This window comes from Giraffa tippelskirchi, chromosome 1, assembly GCF_054371585.1.
Source record: "Giraffa tippelskirchi isolate mGirTip1 chromosome 1, T2T-mGirTip1v1.2.pri, whole genome shotgun sequence".
Taxonomy (NCBI): domain Eukaryota; kingdom Metazoa; phylum Chordata; class Mammalia; order Artiodactyla; family Giraffidae; genus Giraffa; species Giraffa tippelskirchi.
The window spans coordinates 215,971,451-215,993,785 of record NC_137275.1 but is presented as its reverse complement, the minus strand read 5'-3'; the positions used below and the strand labels follow the sequence as shown (position 1 = coordinate 215,993,785).

General features: G+C 44.7%; 1 protein-coding gene across 7 annotated transcripts in view; it reads left to right on the top strand.

Moving 5' to 3' along the window:
- Positions 1–325: 325 nt before the first annotated feature.
- The window catches only part of SUSD1 (sushi domain containing 1), a 132,871-nt gene continuing 110,861 nt past the window's right edge, over positions 326–22,335 (top strand). For 2 of the 7 annotated variants that reach the window (XM_081526694.1, XM_081526668.1), the window contains exons 1-4: positions 326–481; positions 11,528–11,740; positions 19,460–19,579; positions 22,000–22,155. In XM_081526694.1, the coding sequence (XP_081382820.1) occupies positions 11,716–11,740; positions 19,460–19,579; positions 22,000–22,155 (301 nt within the window). In that variant the 5' untranslated portion in view covers positions 326–481; positions 11,528–11,715. Of the gene's footprint in view, positions 482–9,299; positions 10,419–10,484; positions 10,514–11,527; positions 11,741–19,459; positions 19,580–21,999; positions 22,156–22,335 lie in introns of those variants that run through there. The other 5 variants (XM_081526689.1, XM_081526678.1, XM_081526699.1 and 2 more) reach the window with 3 other exon arrangements.

Below are 22,335 nucleotides of genomic sequence, written 5' to 3'. Positions count from 1 at the left end.
CTAGGATCCCGCGATCGTTCCACAGGCTTAGGGCACGGGACACGTTTCCTCCCGGTGCAGTCGGGAACTCTACGTTCGGGTGTGTCACTATGCCGGGCCCGCCGGGTGTCCCTGGGCCCCAGGGCCCGGCGCGCAGCAGGTGCACGGCCGGTGCAGGAGCGATTGCCTGAACGAGCATCCTCCGAGGCGCGGGCCTGCTGGGGAGGGAGGGCCCGCGCGCCGCTCCCCCCACCCCGGGACCCCGCGGCACCCTCCGCTCCCCAGTGCGGCGCCGGAAGCGCCCAGCCTGGTCTCCTCCCCAGGGCGCCAGCCGCCTTATCTCGGCGCCTTGGGGCCGCAGGAGGAGTCCGGGCGCGCCGGGAGGGAGGCGGCGGCGGCATGGCCCGGGGACCCTGGGGCGTCGATATCCCGCTAGGCCGCCTGCTGCTGCTGCTGCTGCTCAGCCTGGCCCGAGGCGCGCCCCGAGCGTGGAGCCAGGACGGTGAGTGCGGGCGGGGAGCGGGCGCGGCGCTCCCCCGCCCCTGGGCCGGGCTGGCGCGGAGCCCGGGAGTGGGGCGCAGGTCAGAGATCGGGTGGGCGGGGCTCCGAGATACTGGTGGGCTCCCCGGGCTGCCTTCCCCGCCCCCGCACAGGGGCTGCGGGGAGCTGAGCGCCTTGCGGCCGGGTCCGCGACCCCCTGGGACCTGGCGAGAGTGGGGGCTGGGCGTGAGCGGGGGTTGGGGGCGCCCCCTGGGAGAGCCGCGCCCCGCGCGCGAGGGCGTGGAAGGGCGTTCCGCCTGCACTGTTCCACTTCCGGCCCCGCTGTGGCTTTTGCGCAACAAATTCTTGACCCTGGAGCAGTTTTCTTCCTGCCTTTTAACATTTGATGAAGAACCAGGTGCTGATATGGTGAGAAAGAAGTGTAAGGAAGTTTATGGGAATAAAGCACTCATTAATCAGTTCATTCATTTAACAGATGAATGGTCCTTGAATAGTTTTCCTGAGAAGGATGTGAGGTCCCTGTGCTGGCCCTCATTGACCTCATAGTCGTGTCTGACTCTTTGCGACCCCATGGACTGTAGCCCGCCTGGCTCCTCTGTCCATGGGATTCTCCAGGCAAGAATACTGGAGTGTGTTGCCATGCCTTCCTCCAGGGGATCTTCCCAACCCAGGAATGAAACCCAGGTCTCCCTCATTGCAGGCAGATTCTTTATATCTGAGTCACCAGGGAAGCCCATTCTGGAGAAGACAGACAAGCAAATAATCCATTTCCAGGCAGTTGGAGTAGTTTTTAATCCCCCTTGCAGACCGCATGGTTGAAATGTGGTAGGAATTATGCAGAGGCTAGGGGCAAGGAGGGAGGTGGCATTTCCTCAAGTTAATTGTAATGAAGGCAGAACACCATCCAACTCTGCAACCCCATGGACTGTAGCCCGCCAGGCTCCTTTGTTCATGAAATTCTCCAGAGTGGGTTGCCAGTTCCTTCTCCAGGGGATCTTCCCAACCCAGGGATCGAACCCAGGTCTCCTGCATTACAGGCAGATTCTTTACTGCCTGAGCCACCAGGTAAGCCCTAGAACCCCATCAGTGCTCTGAAAAGTTGGGTGGTCAGAAGAGGGAAAGACTACATCTGATTAAGGGAATCCAGTGGCCCTGTGGATGAGGTGACCCTTAAATGGAGCCAGAAAGGATAGGTAATATTCGATATGGGAAGGTGAAATATTCAATATGGGAAAAGGCATCCCAGCTCATTGCAGAGGGCACAGTCAGCTCTCTACTGAGAATGAATGAGTGAATGAATGAATCCCAGATGGAGGGGACAAAATAAGGAAGCACAAGGAGGCACAAGAGCATGGGGTCTGCATTTCAGTTTGACTGGTGTGTAGGAGGTGGGTGGAAAATGGGGGCAGAACAGCAGGTGGGATTTCACCAGAGGGCAGTGCGTTGCAGTTGGCAGACCCAGGCATTTAGACTTAGTTGTTTCTGGGCCGTGAGGAGCCATTGATAATCGTTGCAGGTTTAGTACAGGGAGTGAGTGATATAAAAAATAGTACAAGGGAGACTTTTCTGTTGGTCCAGTGGGTAAGACTCCTCGCTTCCACAACAGAGGGCATGGCTTCAACCCCTGATTGGGGAACTAAGATCCCGCATGCCAGGCAGTGCAGCCGAAAAAAGAGGTATAAGGAAAGCGTCTAGCTTCCCTAATAAAATGAAACAGTCATCCTGTAGTGGACAGCAAATACCATGTTAAGGAGATATTCAGAGACTCTGTGGCTCCTACTCTTGTTCCCCCAATTCTCTTCATCTTGGGACTTTCACTATCACTGGATGGTGTTTTTCTTGATTGGCAAACCTTCTGAAGTGGCCCTTTTTTTTTTTTTTTAACATCAGATGCTCTGGTGGGCTTTCTAACTTCCTTCTCTAACTTTGTCTCCCACAGCAGAGTAGATAAAAGCTTGCAGACACTTGGAGCATACTTCAGAATCTCTGTGTGAAGACGGTAGCCTAGGAAACTGTCCACTGTGTTCCCATTGACTTGCTGGGCTGAGATGTTGACCACAGTACTACGTAAGCCCAGCCATCTGCAACTGCTTAACTGCTGTGGGGTGAATCTCGGGGAATGGAAGTCAGGGTTGCCCTGGTTGAGCCTGCTCTCCCTGTGTCGGCATTTTCCCATCATTTAAACCGTGGAGAACCTGGTGTGATCAAGGGCAGGTTTCCTTGCAGTAGACAGTGTGGGAACTGACTGGAGGCTTAGGGGCTGTTGAGGAAGTTGTTACAGCTGTTCTAAAAGTCCTGAGGCCTGGCCCCACAGTCATAACAGTGGGAAATGAGGACTGTGTGTAGATGATAAGGTGGAAAGGGAACTGGAAGGACTTAATGACAGATGTTAAGGTTCAAGGGAACCAAAGAGGGAAGATGGAACACTACAGGTCTGGGACTGGTTGACTTGGATGTATGGTTCTATAGTGCTATAGTGCTCAGTCGTGTCCTACTCTTTGCGACCCCGTGGACTGTAGCCCACTGGGTTTCTTGCCTGATTTCCCAGGCAAGAATACTGGAGTGGGTTGCCATTTCCTACTCCAGGGATCTTCATGACCCAAGGATTGAACCCGCTTCTTCTGCATCTCCTGCACTGGACAGGCAGGCTCTTTACCACTAATGCCACCTGGGAAGCCCCATATGGTTCCATTGTTGTTGTTCAGTTCCTAAATCATGTCTGACTCTTTGTGACCCCATGGTCGGCAGCACACCAGGCTTCCATGTCCTCACTATTTCCCGGAGTTTGCTCAAACTAATGTCTACTGAGTTGGTGACGCCATCGAACCATCTTATCCTCTGTACCCTCCTTCTCCTCCTACCCTCAGTTTTTTCCCAGCATCAGGGTCTTTTTCAGTGAGTCAGCTCTTCACATCAGGTGGCCAAAGTTTTGGAGTTTCAGCTTCAGCATCAGTCCTTCCAATGAATATTCAGGGTTGATTTCCTATAGGATGAACTGGTTGGATCTCCTTGCGGTCCAAGGGACTCTCAAGAGTCTTCTCCAACACCACAGTTTGAAAGCATCACTTCTTCAGCACTCAGCCTTCCTTATGGTGCCACTCTCATATATGGTTCTATAGGAGGACAAAAAAAGATTTGGGAAGAAAGATGCTTAGTTGTTTTGGAGATCCTGAATTGGAGGTGATGTTAGGAATTTGGAGAGATGAAATCAACAGGGAACTGAGACTGTGGACAGTAAGTGTCTGCAGTGATGGTGACTCAGTGGTCACTTGAAGCCTTGAGGTTGATAAGAGAGAACCAAGGACAGATTCTTTTTTCTTTTTTTCCCCCCAATTTTTTCATTATTTATTTATTAATTGAAGGATAATTGCAATATTCTGTTGATTTCTTCCATACATCAACATGGATCAGACTTAAGTATACATATGTTCCCTTCCTCGTGAGCTTCCCTTCCACCTCCTGCCACATCCTACCCCTCTAGGTTGTCACAGAGCCCCAGTTTGAATTCCCTGAGTCATACAGCAGATTCCCACTGGCTATCTACCTTACATATGTTAGTGTATATGTTTCCATGCTACTCTCTCCATTCATCCCACCCTCTTCTTCCTACCCATATATGTGTCCCTAAGTCTGTTCTCTTTTTGTGTCTCTATTGCTACCCTGCAAATAACCTATTTATCAGTACCATTTTTCTAGTTTCCATCAATATGTGTTAATATTTGATATTTGTCTTTCTCTTTCTGACTTACTTCACTCTGTATAATAGGCTCTAGGTTCATCCACCTAATTAGCACTGACTCAAATGTGTTTCTTTTTATGGCTGAGTAATATTCCATCGTATATATGTACCACAGCTTTCTAGGTTGCTTCCATGTTCTAGCTATTGTAAATAGTGTTGCAATGAACAGTGGAGTATGTGTGTCTTTTTCATTTATGATTTTCTCAGGGTATATGCCCAGTAGTGGGGTTGTTGGACCACATGGTAGTTTTATTCCTAGTTTTTAAAGGAGTCTCCATACTGTCTTCCATAGTGGCTGTATCAATTTACATTCCCACCAACAGTGCAAGGGGGTTCCCTTTTCTTCACACCCTCTCCAGCATTTATTGTTGGTAGATTTTTTCGATGATGACCATTCTGACCAGTATGAGGTGATATGTCACTGTAGTTCTGATTTGCATTTCTGTAACAATGAGTGACATTGAGCTTCTTTTGATGTGTTTAGTAGGCATCAAAGACAGATTCTTGGAAAGACTAAGTTCAGATGGTACATGTGGAGGAGAAGGAGCAATGCCCAGATAGGTCAAAGGGAGACTGAACTGGAAGAGCATCAAGGAAACTAGGAGAATGGGAGCCAAGGGAGTGGAGACTGAGAACAAATCTTTAGTTTTGGTGACTGTCAGTGGAAGCCAGAGCTAGCTATGCAGTGAGGGTGAGAGCCAGATGCAGAGGGCTCGAATGAATGCAGGACCTTGACTTCTTTAAAGAAGATCAAAGCAAATAGGAGATTGTGTTCAACTGGGCTGGCCGGGTCAGTGCAAGACATTCTTTTTTTTTTTTTTTGGCCAGGGAAACAGTGGTAAAGCTGTCTCCAGCACATTTTATTTTTATTTTTTATTGGACTATAATTACCTTACGATGTTTTGTTAGTTTCTGCTGTACAGTGAAGTGAATCAGCTATATGTATGCATATATCCTCTCGCCCATAGACCTCCACCCCACTCCCATCCCTCTAGGTCATCACAGAGCACAGAGCACAGATCTGAGCTTCTTAAGCTTTATAGCAGGTTCTCACTAGCTATCTATTTTGCACATGGTAGTGTATGTATGTCAATCCTAATTTCCCAATTCATCCCATCTTCCCCTTCCCTCCTGTGTCCACATGTCTGTTCTCTACATCTGTGTCAGTATTCCTGCACTGGAAAGAGGTTCATCAATACGTCTAACACATTTTAGAATGAGATGAATTATTCAGTAGAGTGAGAAACCGGAAATGTAAAAAAAAAATGAGATTGACTGGAAAAGTTCAAAAAGCAAAGGTGGTCTACAAGTGGGAAAGCTTCGTAAGGACAGGGGAAGGAAGGAGAAGAGTGGAGACCTGCTCTTCCCTTCCCCTACAGCTGGCTGCTTAGTGAGTGCTGTCCAGTTTTCAAAACCAGCCCAATTGTCCCCCCTCTTGGAGGCCCTTTGGAGTTTTCCAGTTCCCTTTGCAGCACCAGAGACACCACATGCAGGCATCTGTACCATATTGTGTGGGACACTACATACTTCCTTGTACACATACATATCTATATAATCATCTCAGTTCAGTTCAGTCGCTCAGTCGTGTCCGACTCTTTGCGACCTCATGAACTGCAGCACGCCAGGCCTCCCTGTCCATCACCAACTCCCAGAGTCCACCCACACCTATGTCCATCGAGTCAGTGATGCCATCCAACCATCTCATCCTCTGTTTTCCCCTTCTCCTCCTGCCCTCAATCTTTCCCAGCATCAGGGTCTTTTCCAATGAGTCAGCTCTTCGTATCAGGTGGCCCAAGTATTGGAGTTTCAGCTTCAACATCAGTCCTTCCAATGAACACCCAGGACTGATCTCCTTTAGGATGGACTTGTTGGATCTCCTTGCAATCCAAGGGACTCTCAAGAGTCTTCTCCAATACCACAGTTCAAAAGCATCAATTCTTCAGTGCTCAGCTTTCTTTACAGTCCAACTCTCACACCCATACATGACTACTGGAAAAACCATAGACTTGACTAGATGGACCTTTGTTGGCAAAGTAATGTCTCTGCTTTTTAATATGCTGTCTAGATTGGTCATAGCTTTTCTTCCCAGGAGCAAGCGTCTTTTAACTTTATGACTGCAATCACCATCTGCAGTGATTTTGGAGCCCAGAAAAATAAAGTCAGCCACTGTTCCCACTATTTCCCCATCTATTTGCCATGAAGTGATGGGACCAGATGCCATGATCTTAGTTTTCTGTATGTTGAGCTTTAACATTTTCACTCTCCTCTCTCACTTTCATCAAGAGGCTCTTTAGTTCTTCTTCACTTTCTGCCATAAGGGTGGTGTCATCTGCATATCTGAGGTGATTGATATTTCTCCCGGAATGATCTCTGTTCATTTCCAAGGCAAACCATTCAATATCACGGTAATCCAAGTCTATGCCCCAACCAGTAACGCAGAAGAAGCTGAAGCTGAACAGTTCTGTGAAGACCTACAAGACCTTCTAGAACTAACACCCAAAAAAGATGTCCTTTTATTTATAGGGGACTGGAATGCAAAAGTAGGAAGTCAAAAAACATCTGGAGTAACAAGCAAGTTTGGCCTTGGAGTACAGAAGGAAGCGGGGCAAAGGCTAATAGAGTTCTGCCAAGAGAACGCACTGTTCATAGCAAACATCCTCTTCCAACAACACAAGAGAAGACTCTACACATGCACATCACCAGATGGTCGACACTGAAATCAGATTGATTATATTCTTGAAGCCAAAGATGGAGAAGCTCTATACAGTCAGCAAAAACAAGACCGGGAGCTGACTGTGGCTCAGATCATGAACTCCTTATTGCCAAATTCAGACTTAAATTGAAGAAAGTGGAGAAAACCACTAGACCATTCAGATATTACCTAAATCAAATCCCTTATGAGTATACAGTGGAAGTGACAAATAGATTTAAGGGACTAGATCTGATAGACAGAGTGCCTGATGAACTATGGCCGGAGGTTCGTGACATTGTACAGGAAACAGGGATCAAGACCATCCCCGAGAAAAGGAAATGCAAAAAAGCAAAATGGCTGTCTGAGGAGGCCTTACAAATAGCTGGGAAAAGAAGGGAAGAGAAAAGCAAAGGAGAAAAGGAAAGATACACCCATTTGAATGCAGAGTTCCAAAGAAAAGCAAAGAGAGATAAGAAAGCCTTCCTCAGCAATCAGTGCAAAGAAATAGAAGAACTAGAATGGGAAAGACTAGAGATCTCTTCAAGAAAATTAGAGATACCAAGGGAACATTTCATGCAAAGATGGGCTCGATAAAGGACAGAAATGGTATGGACCTAACAGAAGCAGAAGATATTAAGAAGAGGTGGCAACAATACACAGAAGAACTGTATAAAAAAGATCCTCACGACCCAGATAATCACGATGGTGTGATCACTCACCTAGAGCCAGACATCCTGGAATGTGAAGTCAAGTGGGCCTTAGAAAGCATCACTACAAACAAAGCTAGTGGAGGTGATGGAATTCCAGTTGAGCTATTTCAAATCCTGAAAGATGATGCTGTGAAAGTGCTGCACTCAATATGCCGTCAGATTTGGAAAACTCAGCAGTGGCCACAGGACTGGAAAAGGTCAGTTTTCGTTCCAATCCCAAAGAAAGGCAATGCCAAAGAATGCTCAAACTACCGCACAATTGCACTCATCTCACATGCTAGTAAAGTAATGCTTAAAATTCTCCAAGCCAGGCTTCAGCAATACGTGAACCGTGAACTTCCAGATGTTCAAGCTGGTTTTAGAAAAGGCAGAGGAACCAGAGATCAAATTGCCAACATCCACTGGATCATCGAAAAAGCAGGAGAGTTCCAGAAAAACATCTATTTCTCCTTTATTGACTCTGCCAAAGCCTTTGACTGTGTGGATCACAATAAACTGTGGAAAATTCTTCAAGAGATGGGAATACCAGGCCACCTGACCTGCTTCTTGAGAAATCTGTATGCAGGTCAGGAAGCAACAGATAGAACTGGACATAGAACAACAGACTAGTTCCAAATAGGAAAAGGAGTACATAAAGTCTGTATATTGTCACCCTGCTTATTTAACTTATATGCAGAGTACATCACGAGAAACGCTGGGCTGGAGGAAGCACAAGCTGGAATCAAGATTGCCCGGAGAAATCTATTTAATACCTTTGCTCTATATGCTTATACCATATTGCAGTGTAATTGTTTACTAGTGTGAGAGATCCTTGTGAGTAGGGACTGTGGCTTGTATTAAGAATCTGGTATGGAAATAAACGAAGACTACTCCATGACTGCACGAAGGTCCAACGAGTCCATCCTAAAGGAGATCAGTCCTGGGTGTTCATTGGAAGGACTGATGTTGAAGCTGAAACTCCAATACTTTGGCCACCTCATGGGAAGAGTTGACTCATTGGAAAAGACCCTAATGCTGGGAAGGATTGGGGGCAGGAGGAGAAGGGAATGACAGAGGATGAGATGGTTGGATGGCATCACCGTCTTGATGGACATGGGTTTGGGTAAACTCCGGGAGTTGGTGATGGACAAGGATGCCTGGAGTGCTGCAATTCATGGGGTTGCAAAGAGTCGGACATGACTGAGCAACTGAACTGAACTGAACTGAACTCCATGAGAATAGGCAAAGGCTGTTTATATAGAGCTTCCTCTAGCAAGAGACTCAGCCATCATCTCTTATGTTTGTTAGAGACTCAAAGACAGGCTGGGGAGTATCACAACTTTACAGTGGAAAAGGGAAGTCTTCAGATATGCTTCGGTTGGCTGGAGGATGTTGCCATGGGGAAGCTGGATATGGCTTCCCTGTAACAGCAGGCATCCCATTGGTTAGGGGAGTTTATTTGGCTTTCTCTGATTGGTGCTAAGTTTGAGAGATGGGCAAATGTTAGGGAAACTGTCCAATACTGATTAAATCCTCATCACTTGGGACTTATTGTTACAGAGGTGGTTTGACTTACTAGACTAGTGGTTGCAGGTTATAGGTCAGAGTTCTATTTTTATGTATGATCTAGCCATTGTCCATTTGTATTTTCAGTCTCTCACTGGTAACATTGCTAAATTACATTTAACTGTTATCCAAGATGCTTCACAGAACCTTTGACTGTGTGGATCACAACAAACTGGAAAATTCTCAAAGAGATGGGAATACCAGACCACCTCACTTGCCTCCTGAGAAACCTGTATGCAGGTTAAGAAGCAACAGTTAGAACCAGACATGGAACAACAGACTGGTTCCAAATTGGGAAAGGAGTACATCAAGGCTGTATATTGTCACCCTGCTTATTTAACTTATATGCAGAGTACATCATGAGAAATGCTGGGCTGTATGAAGCACAAGCTGGAATCAAGATTGCCAGGAGAAATATCAATAACCTCAGATATGCAGATGATACCACCCTTATGGCAGAAAGTGAAGAGGAACTAAAGAGCCTCTTGATGACGGTAAAAGAGGAGAGTGAAAAAGCTGGCTGAAAACTCAAATTCAGAAAACTAAGATCATGGCATCCAGACCCATCACTTCATGGGAAATAGATGGGGGAACAATGGAAATAGTGACTGACTTTATTTTCTTGGCCTCCAAAATCACTGCAGCTGGTGACTGAACCCATGAAATTAAAAGACGCTTGCTCCTGGGAAGAAAAGCTATGACAAACCTAGACAGCATATTAAAAATCAGAGACATTACTTTGCCAACAAATGTCTATCTAGTCAAAGCTATGGTTTTTCCAGTGGTCATGTATGATGTGAGAGTTGGACCATATAGAAGGATGAGTGCCGAAGAATTGATGCTTTTGAATTGTGGTGCTGGAGAAGACTCTTGAGAGTCCCTTGGATTGCAAGGAGATCAAACCAGTCAATCGTAAAGGAAATCAACCCTGAATATTCATTGGAAGGACTGATGCTGAAGCTGAAGCTCCAGTACTTGGGCCATCTGATGCAAAGAGCTGACTAATTAGAAAAGACCCTGATGCTGGGAAAGATTGAAGGCAGGAGGGGAAGGGGATGACAGAGGATGAGATGGTTGGATGGCATCACCGACACAATGGACATGAGTTTGAGCAAACTCCAAGAAACAGTGAAGAACAGAGAACCTGGTGTGCCTCAGTCCATGTGGTTGCAAAGAGTCGGACATGACTGAGCGACTGAACAACAACAACAAAGATGCTTCAGGGAGGAGAGAGTGGAGGAGCGGAAGTCAGGTAGCCTGAGTGGGAGGAAGGTGTGAGATGGTAGTTGATAGAGCAGGAGGGTGTTGGTGGGTGGGTGAGGTGCCAAGCCCTAGTGGAGCAGAGAGGTTAGTAATGGGTGAGGAGCGCTGGAACCAGTCAGTCCTGTTTCTCAACCTTTCCCTGGTATTGCTCTGAGTCTGGGAGTGGCTGAGGAACCTGTTGGCTCAGGCCCTTTGGGGTTTGGGATAGCCAGGGGATGGGTAGAGGCCTTGAGAGGCTCGGGGAGCGATGGTGAAGGGGGCTGGGGAAGTTGTTAGAGTATGAAGTGCACTGACTTCCCGAATCTGCATCCCATAGGCTTGGTTTTCACTCTGTCATCGTGAATCACAGCAGCATATACTTTGTTCAGAGTGAGAAGAGGAGGAAAGAGGGGGAGATGGAAGAAGTGCCTTGTTTTGGAGTGACTTACAGTCACTCAAAGTGACAGAGCAGGATTAGAGCTGACAAGGCTGATTCCCACCATGGCCTGTCTTCCCTCTCCAGGGATTTGGCCCTGGGCCTATTCTCAGCTTCTGGTCAAATCTTAAAATGGGCTCTTAGGTCTCTGTAGCCCAAGGTAGTAAGTGGCCTATTGGCCTTAGGTCTGCAAAGGGGACGGGGAGTGAGGTAGGGGTGGGGTTGAATGTGGATTATGGGGGAAAAAAAAGTATGCAGCTTGCTGGAGAATGTGAGGCAGCCTGTTTGTGGGTGACATTCAGGACATGAACCTCAGGGTGTGGCTGCTTTGCTGAGAATTCCGAAGCACTGACGTTGGGACACTCGGCGTGGGTTGATTCCTGGTCTGGAGGCCAGGTGTGGCAGTCCTGCTGCAAGTTGGTCTTGGTTAAAGAGGAAGGTGGACAGAAGAAGGCAAAAGGGCCAAAGCAGCTGCGGGCTGATAATCATTTAATGCAAGGAAAGGTTATAGGTTCTTGATTGGGAATGGCAGCCCTGCACTGGGGACGGGGGAGGGGAGTGGACAATGGTTCCCACTGCCCTGCAAGGACTATACTGCTTGAAAGAGTAGAGTGTGCTCTGTCTTGGCAGATTTTTAATGCAGAGGCTATTTTTTTGTTTGTTTGTTTTTGCTTTCCCATCAGGGATGTTGGAGAGGAGAGACTGTGAGATCTCTCACGTTCCTTCTGTCACCGGAATTTGATACAGTCTCTTAGGAGCCATGCAATTTTCCGTGGTACCATAGAAGACTCGGGAATGCTTTCTCTTCCTGAGCGTTGGCTCCCCCTTTGCTTACTTCCTCAGGTCATCTGATCTGTTTCCACATGTCTCCATGAGTTTGAGAGACAGGATCTCAGGCAAGTTGTGCAGTGGGCTTCTTTGGTGAATGGCTGGGGAGTAGATTATGATTTGAATACAGATGCTCCATTTATGCTGTTAAAACTTCCTTCTCCCTTTGACAGTGGGCAAAATCTGTTTTGTCACAGTCCATCTGCTGCCCTTTCAAGGGTGCACGTAAGTTGTTGCTTGAATTTTGAAATACAGGCTGGCAGCCTCCACTCCATGCCGAGGTTTAGGTGTACGTGTGCAGTGTGAGATGGAGAGGAGGGAGGGGTGGGCAGAGCTGAAAGGGTGAGGAAGCTGAACTTACAACTTCTGAGTCAGATGTTACTCAGAAGGCTGAGAGGATGTGGGAGGTGGGCAGGGAGTGAACAAGGAAGTGAAGTACTATGGTTCCCAGAATATCAACCCCCTGAATAGGTCGGCATCTGTCTACACGATATTCCTTCGGGTTTTCGCATCAGTGCAGCTCTCCACGACTCTTTATTAGTATAATTGGGAGCTGGCTAGCTGTTGGTACCTTCATTTATTCATTAGCGAAGAGCTGTTGAGTGGATGTTACAAAAATGCCTAACATATTCTAATTGCTTCACGCAGATGAACTCATTTACTCTTTAATCCACAAAACAGCCTGTGGGGTAGGTTTATTTTCATCCTCGGATTACAGATTTACAGGAAACTGAGGCACAGGATTGTCAAGGATTCTTCAGCTAGCTAGTGGCCAACCTAGGATCGTAGCCCAAGTGATCTGTCTTAACCCTGCTCTGAACCAGGGTGTCTCAGACCAGGCACTGTCTCATGCATGACATGTTTCTAACAACAATAACAATATCTATGGAAAGAGATATAAATATTCATGGAAATTAGCTCTTTGTCTAGAGCTCAAGAGCTCTTGAAGCACTGATATTTCTCATTTAGTCCTCGAAACGTGATCTCCATCTGACAGATTAAAACCAGATCTCTGACAGTTTCCTTGCCAACGATCCCATAATCAGGGAGCAAGAGAGAAAACTCCAATTGAGGTTGAGACACTGGTGCTTTCATTGTTGGATGTAGTTTTAGCTGACTTAGTCACTGCAGAGTAGAGAAGGGAAGTGAATCTAGGGTGGCAGCCCTCAGCTGAGAGATACAGTAATAGGAACAGAGAGTACCTGTCAGGCGTATCCTCTTAGATTTTTGGAGTTTGCATTCTCTTGTTGCTCTGCCAGTAATTCTGGGCATCCCTAGGCCAGGGGGAAGGTGGTGGAGGGGATGTCCCTCACCTCTGTAGTAGTCCCCTCAGTTACTGCGTCGCAGACACCTCTCTGCTCTCCTAAGCAGAATCTGCTGAAGACAGAAGTCATGTCATCCTTGATGTGGCTGAGAAGCTGCCCCTTGACCCAGTTCCTCCCGCCACCCCTGCCCCCAGGTAATAGCAAAGGCACAGTGACCTGGGCACCGGCCTGGAGGATTCTGTTGGGTTATTCTCTCTGTCATGTCGGTCCCACGGCTGTGCTGCGCCTCAGTCCAGACTTGGTGAAAGATGTCTTCAGTATTGCCTTTTTTCTCCCCAGAGTCCTTGATATAGAGTGAGACTTCCAGTGGCTCAGCTAATAAAGAATGGCCTGCAATGTAGGAGGCCTGGGTTCGATCCCTGGGTTGGGAAGATCTCCTGGAGAAGGGAAAAGCTACCCACTCCAGTATTCTGGCCTGGAGAAGTCCATGGACTGTACAGTCCATGGGGTTGCAAAGAGTTGGACACAACTGAGTGACTTTCACTTTCACTTCAGTACTGCTGGTAGTGTGGTCCATCTGGGAGCTTCTTAGAAATGCAGATTCTCAGGCCCCACCCACACCCACAAACCGGACGCTTGGATTCTGTTTTAACAAGCTCTCCAAATAGGGTAACCAACTGTGTTGCTTTGCACCAAACTGAGGGGTTTCCTGGGGCAGGAGACTTTTAGTATTAAAGAATTGGTTACTCTGTCTCCAGTGATTCTGGGTGTTTATGTGACTACAAATGTTTATTATTGCTTTAAGTTGCTAAGTTTTGGAGTAATTCATTAGGTAACAGTAAAAAACTGAGTGAACAACTAACACTTTTTTTTTTAGGAAGAAATAAAGGAATAAATATGTGATTAATGTCTGCAAAATTTAACACTGTTAAATTTTAAAATTGCTTTGTAAACTAATTGTATACATTTATGCTCTTCTCCAGTGGTTCTTTTTTTAAATTAATTAATTTTCCGCTGTGCTGTGTCTCTGTTGCTGCGCACAGGCTCTCTCTAGTTGCAGTGAGAAGGGGCTATTCTATTGTGGTGCCCTGGCTTCTCATTGTGGTGGCTTCTCTTGTTGTGGAGCCCACAGGCTCTTGGGCTTCCGTAGTTGCAGCCTGTGATCTCGGTAGTTTTGGCTTTCAGGCTCTAGAGCTTGGGCTCAGTCATTGTGGCACATAGGCTTAGCTGCTCTCCAGCATGTGGAATCTTGCGGGACCAGGGCTGGACCCGGTGTCCCCTGCGTTGGTAGGCAGAGTCTCAACCACTGGACCACAAGAGAAGCCCTCTAGTGATTCTTAACTGAGCTAGGAGCTGTTGATCAGTGGACACTCTTGTGTGGTCAGAAGCAGCCCCAAACCCACCCCAGCCCCTGCCTTTCCTTGTATTGAGGTTGTGCTTCCTACCCCTTTCTTTAAGATAGGTTTCTTTCCCCCTCCTAAGACAATTTGGTCCCTCAAGCAATTAGCACTCAGAGGCTCTCCCTACTAGGCCCTGCAGAGTAGGCTAATTATGACTGAAACAAGAGGCTTCTGTTGAGGTCCCTCTTTCTCTGGAAACCACTTTCTCTTCCGCAGGTGGTCTGGGAAGCCTTTAGTAGCCTGGCACACATCTTGTGTTTTTTGCCAATGTAGGAAACAAACACTGAGTCAAACATGCCAGGTACTGTCCTTGGGGCGACACTTATGCTGAATTATTCTCAATGGGTCATTAAAACAGGTGCTCTAAGAATGAAGTGTCAGAACATTAGAGAGGAAGGACTTTGGGGGCCCTTTAACCCCTGCTCCTTGTAATGTGGTCCACACGACAGCTTGTTAGAAAAGCAAAATGTAGGGCCCCACCCCAGAGCAACTGAATCAGAGCCTGTGGTTTAACAAGATTCCCAGGTCATTTGAATGTACTTTAAAATCTGAGAAGCCCAAAGCCCTTGTTTTACAGATCAAAAGCTGAAACCCAGAGAGGTTAAGTGATTTGCTGAAATTTACACAATGTCAGACTCAGCTAGATTGAGGATCGAAATCTGACTCTCAAGTCCAGTGCTTTCCTAGACCTGACTGGCTTCCTCCAAGGCCATGTTTTGTCTGCTTCTTTTTACTGAATGAACTTAATTCTGTTTATTTAAAACCCTTTAAATTTGCTCCTTCACTAATTCAGACTGGACTTCCTTTCAGTTATCCTAGTGGATGGCACTACTTTGCCTCCTAATGTTTTGTGTGTTTATTAGGTTCCTTCAAGAGTTACATAAAGTAATCATTTTCTATCTAATGTATGTTTCTGGAACTGGATGAACATAAAAATGCTGCCACTTTTATAAAGCTAAGTATTTTATATAGGAAAGAAAACATTTTACCATTTTATTGTTTATTTCTTTAGTATAGTGTTTATATCAATAGAAAAAAGAATACAGATATATACATATCTATGTATAACCGACTCACTTTGCCATGCACCTGAAACTAACACTAATATTGTGTATCAACTATATTTCAAAAAAAATATTGTGTTTATATCTATTATTGCACACATGCTGGGGTGAGTGTTCACTGTTCAATGGTTGATCACAGCTGAGTTTGTGGACATGACCCAGGATCCATTATTTAGAAGGTATTTCCAGGATTTTGGTTGCATATACTGACAGTGTCCTCATGGGTACTGTTTTAAAATGTTGTGTATTAAAAATGATTAAATAATTTTACCCCATATTGGTGGACATTTAGTATGAGGACTCATTCTCCCTTCAGCTCCGTCTGTTGCTCATATAATTGAAACCTTCCTGGTGCCTTTTTCCAGGTTGTAAAATTCCATCCTATGCAGGGTTAGTTAGAGAATCTGGGCATTTAATTACTCCTGCATATTTTCCACTTGTTCCTTAAACTCTCTGACTCTACCCTTTATACTTGCCTTCTGAGGCACTTAGGGACCCCATTCCTGAGCATTTCAGGTTGACTTTTATTTATTTTTATTTTATTCTTTTTTTCCCTCCCTCCCTCTTTCTTGCTTTCTCCCTTCCTCCCCTTCTTTTTTCTTTCCTTTTAGTTCTTCCTCTCGGTCAGTTCCCACATGTCCATCTCTTTCATCTTCTGAAATATTGTCAACATCCTTGGCTGCTGTCATCTTCTCTCCCAGGGTTTATACCTTTGTGGTCCTTAATGTCATTTTTAAATTGTGGGGTGGAGGGTTGTGAGTGTATTAAATCTGCTGTGTTTAATTGAAAGTCTTTCATTTGTAATTTAAAAGAAATTGTTTATGTATTTTAGTTGTATGTTTGTATATACTCTTTTTTTCTTGACCAATCTTGAGTTTTGACTACTAGTCTTTATGATAGACTGACCTTGGCAAAAGTTTTTTTTTTTTTCAATGAATTTGAATATATTTCCTAATTCTTTAACATCTTTTTACTAAGTCCTAACTCCCCCACCCCACAGCCTCTATTTGTTTTTTCCTTTCATCAAGCTTCTTGCATTAAAATTCTATTTTCCCCCATCCCCTGGCTGCCTGCTTTTCCTTTTTTCTTTTAAAGTATATAAAAACATGTCAAACTCAGCTTTTCTGAAGTAGATAAGCTTTTATATCTGGTATTAAACATTTCAATGTTGATATCCTCTTTGCTCCAAGAATAATTTAGGAGACTGTTCTGTAGTTTACAAGTAGGCTTACTTTTGGGGATGCAAGTCTTATGTTTTATCTTGTAATTTTATTATATTATTACATGATAGTATGACCTTTATAATGTCTACTTTTTAAAATTTGTTGCATTTTTCTTTAAAGTTTGGGATATAATAAAATTTGTAAATATCTTATGGTTAATTTAGTACTTCTGAGTGATAAGCATGAGAAGGCAATGGCAACCCACTCCAGTGTTCTTGCCTGGAGAATCCCAGGGATGGCGGAGCCTGGTGGGCTGCCGTCTATGGGGTCGCACAGAGTAGGAAACAACTGAAGCGACTTAGCAGCAGTGATAAACATGGCTTGTCTCCTTTTTGTGTTGTATTTTGTTTAAAAAAATAAAAAGCAAGCCTGATTAAGAATATTAGTATGTCTCCCTTTCTCAGTTGGGTTCATGCCTAGAGCAGCCTGAGGGATAAGTCTTTATTACCTGGGTAGTAATGGAGCCAAGACTAAGGAGAAATTCCATGCTGAAATGTTCTCCTTCCTAGGTCACCTCCTGATATTACAGACACTGGGAGTGCAATACAATGTTCCCACAGAGCCTCGGCTAGAAATTCTTGTTTGATCTTGGGCCATGTATCACCATCTGGTAGATCTGGATTTTTCAGGAATTTTAGCCCCAAACATTTTTGCTGCTTATCTAAATAATTGAGATCTGGTGATCCTCCTGGGACCTGGTTATTATCTCACTGACATTTAAAACACATTCACCACTTTTTCCCTAAAAGGAAAATGGATAGGGCAGTATATGAGTACTTTTCCCTTCCATTTGGTTCTTTTTAAAAATAACGATTGTGGTTTATTTAATTTATTTTTTGGTCATGCTGCACAGCTTGCAGGATCTTAATTCCCCCACCAGGGATTGAACCTATACTCCCTGCAGTAGAAGCATGGAGTCTTAATGCTCAGGGAATTTCCCCATTTGCTTTCTAAGTTTTAGGCAGTAGGACTGCAGATGCCTTTATCCAGTTGGTCAATAAAAATATATTGAAAAAAAAATGAAAAAAAATATATTGAATGTTTTTACCCTGCCACAATGATATATGGGCAGATGACATAATTCCTGTCCTTGGGAAGCTCATTCATAATCGCAAGCTGGGAAGACAGAGGTGGAATAGCATATATAAGCATTAGGAGAGCACAGAGGAAGATGCATTTAATTTTCCTAAAGAATGAAGGAATGAGGACCACCTTAGGGGAAGTGTGATATTTAAGCTGGATATTGAAATGAGAATAGGTGCTAGTTGGCCAGAGAGGGAAGGATAGACATTCCAGATAAAGGAACATCATGACTAGGGCATGAACTAAGACAGTGGGTAGCACGTTTGTATGGGGAAGAGCAGTTGGCCTCTTTCCTGGAGAACACTGTGGTTTTGAGTTTGGAAGCATTGAGGCTTACAGGAGTTAGTCTGGGGTTACAATTATGGAAGCGTTGATTGCCAGCGTTGATTTGCACTTTACTCTGTGGAGAGTGGGTAACCATTGCAGATTTCTAAGGATGAGATAAGGTCTTTTGTTGTTGTTCAGTCACTAAGTCATGTCCAACTCTTTGCCACCCCATGGACCTCAGCACGCCAGGCTTCCCTGTCCTTCACTGTTTCTCAGAGTTTGCTCAAATTCATGTCCACTGAGTCAGTGATGCTATCCAACCATCTCATCCTCTGCTGCCCTTTTCTCCTTTTACCTTCAATCTTTCCAGGCATCAGAGTCTTTTTTCAATGAGTCAGCTCTTGGCATCATGTGGCCAACGTATTAGAGCTTCAACTTCAGCATCAGTCCTTCCAATGAATATTCAGGGTTGATTTCCTTTAGAATTGACTGGTTTGATCTCCTTGCAGTACAATGGATTCTCAGGAGTCCTCTCCAGCACCACAATTCAAAAGCATCAATTCTTGGGTGCTCAGCCTTTTTTATGGTCCAACTCTCACACCCATACATAACTACTGGAAAAACCATAGCTTTGACTAGACAGACCTTTGTTAGCAAAGTGATGTCTCTGCTTTTTAATATACTGTCTAGATTTGTCATAACTTTTCTTCTCAGGAGCAAGTGTCTTTTAATTTCATGATCACAGTCACCATCTGCAGTGATTTTTGAACCCAAGAAAATAAAATCTATCACTGCTTCCACTTTTCTCCTATTTACCATGAAGTGATGGGATCAGATACCATGATCTTAGTTTTTTGAATGTTGAGTTTTAAGCCAACATTTTCATTCTCCTCTTTTATCCTCATCAAGAGGCTCTCTAATTCCTCTTCACTTTCTGCCATTAGAGTAGTATCATCTGCATTTTTGAGGTTGTTGATATTTCTCGCTGCAGTCTTGATTCTGGCTTGTGCTTCATCCAGCCTGGCATTTTGCGTGATATACTCTGCATAGAAGTTAAACAAGCAGGTTGACAATATATAGCCTTGATGTACTCCTTTCCCAATTTGGAACCAGTCCATTGTTCCATGTCAAGTTCTGTTGTTTCTTGACCTGCATACAGGTTTCTCAGGAGGCAGGTAAGGTGGTCTGGTATTCCCATCTCTTTAAGAATTTTCCACAGTTTGTTTTGAACCACACAGTCAAAGGCTTTAGCGTAGTCAGTGACAAAACTGGTCCCCTGGAGGAAGAAATGGTAAACCACTCCAGTATTCGTGCTGTGAGAACCCCCCATGAACAGTATGAATAGTATGGAATAAAATCTACCCTTTATAATTTTGGTATTCAAATGTTGGTTCTCCATTGTAAATGTCTGCTACCAAAAATGTGACTCATCTAGAGTAGGTGATTGAAATGTTCTTTTCCTGATATATGCAATTTATGATTCAGATTTCCAGTCGGATATTTGTGCCACTTGCCATGAACATGCTACCTGCTTGAAAAGAGAAAGGATGAGCATCTGTATCTGCAAATATGGATTTGTGGGCAATGGGAGGACTCATTGTATTGGTAAGTTCTGACTCTTGGCTAAGTTGAAAACTTCATCAAGAAACAGAATTCTCCAGTATTAAAGAGTTGGTGTCCTTGGGGGGAAAACATTGCTATTTTGTTCATGTGCTTTTATTGTAAGAAGTTTTGTCAATTGCAGTAAGTCTCTGTTTTAGTGTTTGGATATATCCTTTCTTAAGTGTTTACAAGGAATTATCCCTCATGTTAGAGGTCACTGAACTTGAATCTCTGAGAACTCTCTGACCTAACACAGATATGAAATTTGAGTGAGCATTGTCTTTTTAAGTTTCTCTAGCTGTTTTGGCAGAAAACTATTTTTATTAGTACCATAGGAAAAACAAAGCACAATTGCCTATTGAACTTTTCTGGCTGATAGGTGAAATACTGTTTCTTTGAGTCTTATGTCTACCAAAATCCATCCTTCAAATTTTTTATTAGTTGTGACCCTTTAAGCTCTTGGATGACTTATAGAAATACAAATACCTTTAGACTAGAAGTATCTGAAATTATTTTTTGTCTCAGAGAATCCACCACACCATAAGAGTCAGATAATATCCAGTTTCAAGCCCAATTCAGAGAGAGAGAGCGTTCCATAGCAACTCTATAGTAGCGGATGTTAGGATAATCACGGTTTCCTCCCAGCATCCATGTTACCTGCAGTGAAAATATGGATAGTTTTGCCTTGTAGCTGTGGATTGACAGTATATACCACCTCACTGTGGTATCTTTGTTTTGTTTTGTTTTTTTGCTCTCTAAAGAAAAATAACAATTAAATCCTGAGTTCAAAAACTTGTATTCTACTTTACTTTACAGGTACATGTTTTCACAATCACACAACTTTGCCTGTTCCTGCAGGCTGGAGTTGGGCCTTCCTGACCCTCTCCGTTTAGGATAAAAACACTGTATACTACATATCCCAATAATTGGTGTGCTGAGACCACACCATGGGTTGCAGGTAAGATAATAGATGTGCCAGTGCTAAGTCACGGGACCTAAGAACTCTAGAATCCCCTACAAACCCATATGTCCCTTCTGATGAAGTCTTCAGGGGAGATATGCCTCAGGAACAATAGCCAAGGAATATTCCATCTTATGGGCAGGTGGACTTGTGTCTGAAACCCCCGTGCCCTGCTTAATAAGCCAGACTGGACGCTTGACCTGACTATGGCTTGAGGGTCCATTTTGCCTGTGTTCTTAGTCAGATCTTTTAACCACAGATAGTTTTAATGATGAATAGATTTAATTAAAATTTTAAAAAGATAATACAAAGAAAATGAAAGAAAAAAACCTACCAGGTTTTGAACAGAGTGTGGGGTGCTCTTGGGTTAGCAGGAATTGTGTGCAGTTGTGAGAGGCAATTGAACTGTTGTGAGGGACCCAGTAATGTAGTAAAACAGTAAGTGACAGACAGAAAACTCCAGTTCCTAAGCAGGTGATATCCTCACCACCACTTCCCCCCCCCCGCCCCGCCCCGCCAAAAACTAGCTGGATAGATCACCTCTCAAAGGATGTAAGAGAAATTGGTCACAGGAGTTTCCTCTGATGGTACAGTCTAAGGCACAGTGAGTGAACTCTAACCTGGGGGCCAGACTTCACTGCTGCCTGTTTTTGTAACAGGGTCTTAATTTGTTTACTGACTATCTGTGCTTTTATGATCCAAAGTACGGATGAACAGTTGCGACCGGAGACCTGTGACTGGCCTTGACAGAATAAGTTTGCTGACCCCTGGGCTGGAGGACAGGAGGGAGGTTTACGTTCATTTGACATTGATGTCAAATGATTGAATTAGAAATAGTCAGGGCAGGTCCTGTGGTCTCATCATGCATCCCAGGTTCCAGCACCTCCTCACTGGGTGATTAACATTGTTTATATGGATCACTAACGATCAGCAGGAGCTGCTTCTGCCACAGTATTAGCCCTGCCCCCGGATGAGGCTTGAGCACTAATTCCATTGTGTGTCCTGGTGACTCAGAAGTAACAAATTTTCCAGTTAATCATTGGATGCAAAATCATCCTACTTTGATTTTTGTAAAAAAAAAAAAAAAAAAGCAAGAGAATGGCTGAGCTGGAAAAGTGGGGTTCTGCTGGATTTCCCCCCCCAGGCCTATGATAAGATCTTTTTAAGTGTGGAGAAGTTCAAAAAGTATCTCCATCTCCCAGTCTTCAAGTAAGATGGGCTATCAGAATGAGATGCTGGATTTCTCTTGTGGTTTCATATGCACTTGGCATGAGACAACGAGGGGCCTATGCCCCGGAGTCTGAGAAGTACAGTGAGCGGAGGAGAGGCTGGGGAAATAGATCTTTCTGCTGTTGTCGTAGAATATTGATTCCCAAGTCCATGGCACAGGAGAACAGTCTGGGCGATTGATTGTGGTATGGAGTGACAGCCCTTTCTGTTCGTTGTCTTGATGTACCCACAGATAAAGATGAGTGCCAGTTTGGAGCCAGTGTGGTCTGTGGGAACCATACATCTTGCCACAACACACCCGGAGGCTTTTATTGCATTTGCCTGGAAGGATATCGAGCCACAAACAACAACAAGACGTTCATCCCCAATGATGGCACCTTTTGCACAGGTACTCAGGAAGGGGGCTGCCACGATGGCAACATGGTGATGGCCGAGGGTACCTGGTACCTGGGATGTGGAGAAGGGAGAGGGTGGGGCCAGGATGGGGTGTGATTTAAGGAAGGGACTCTCCTTTATTGATGGGGGATATTTGAACATGGACTGAGTATTAGTATCAGGGAATTATTGT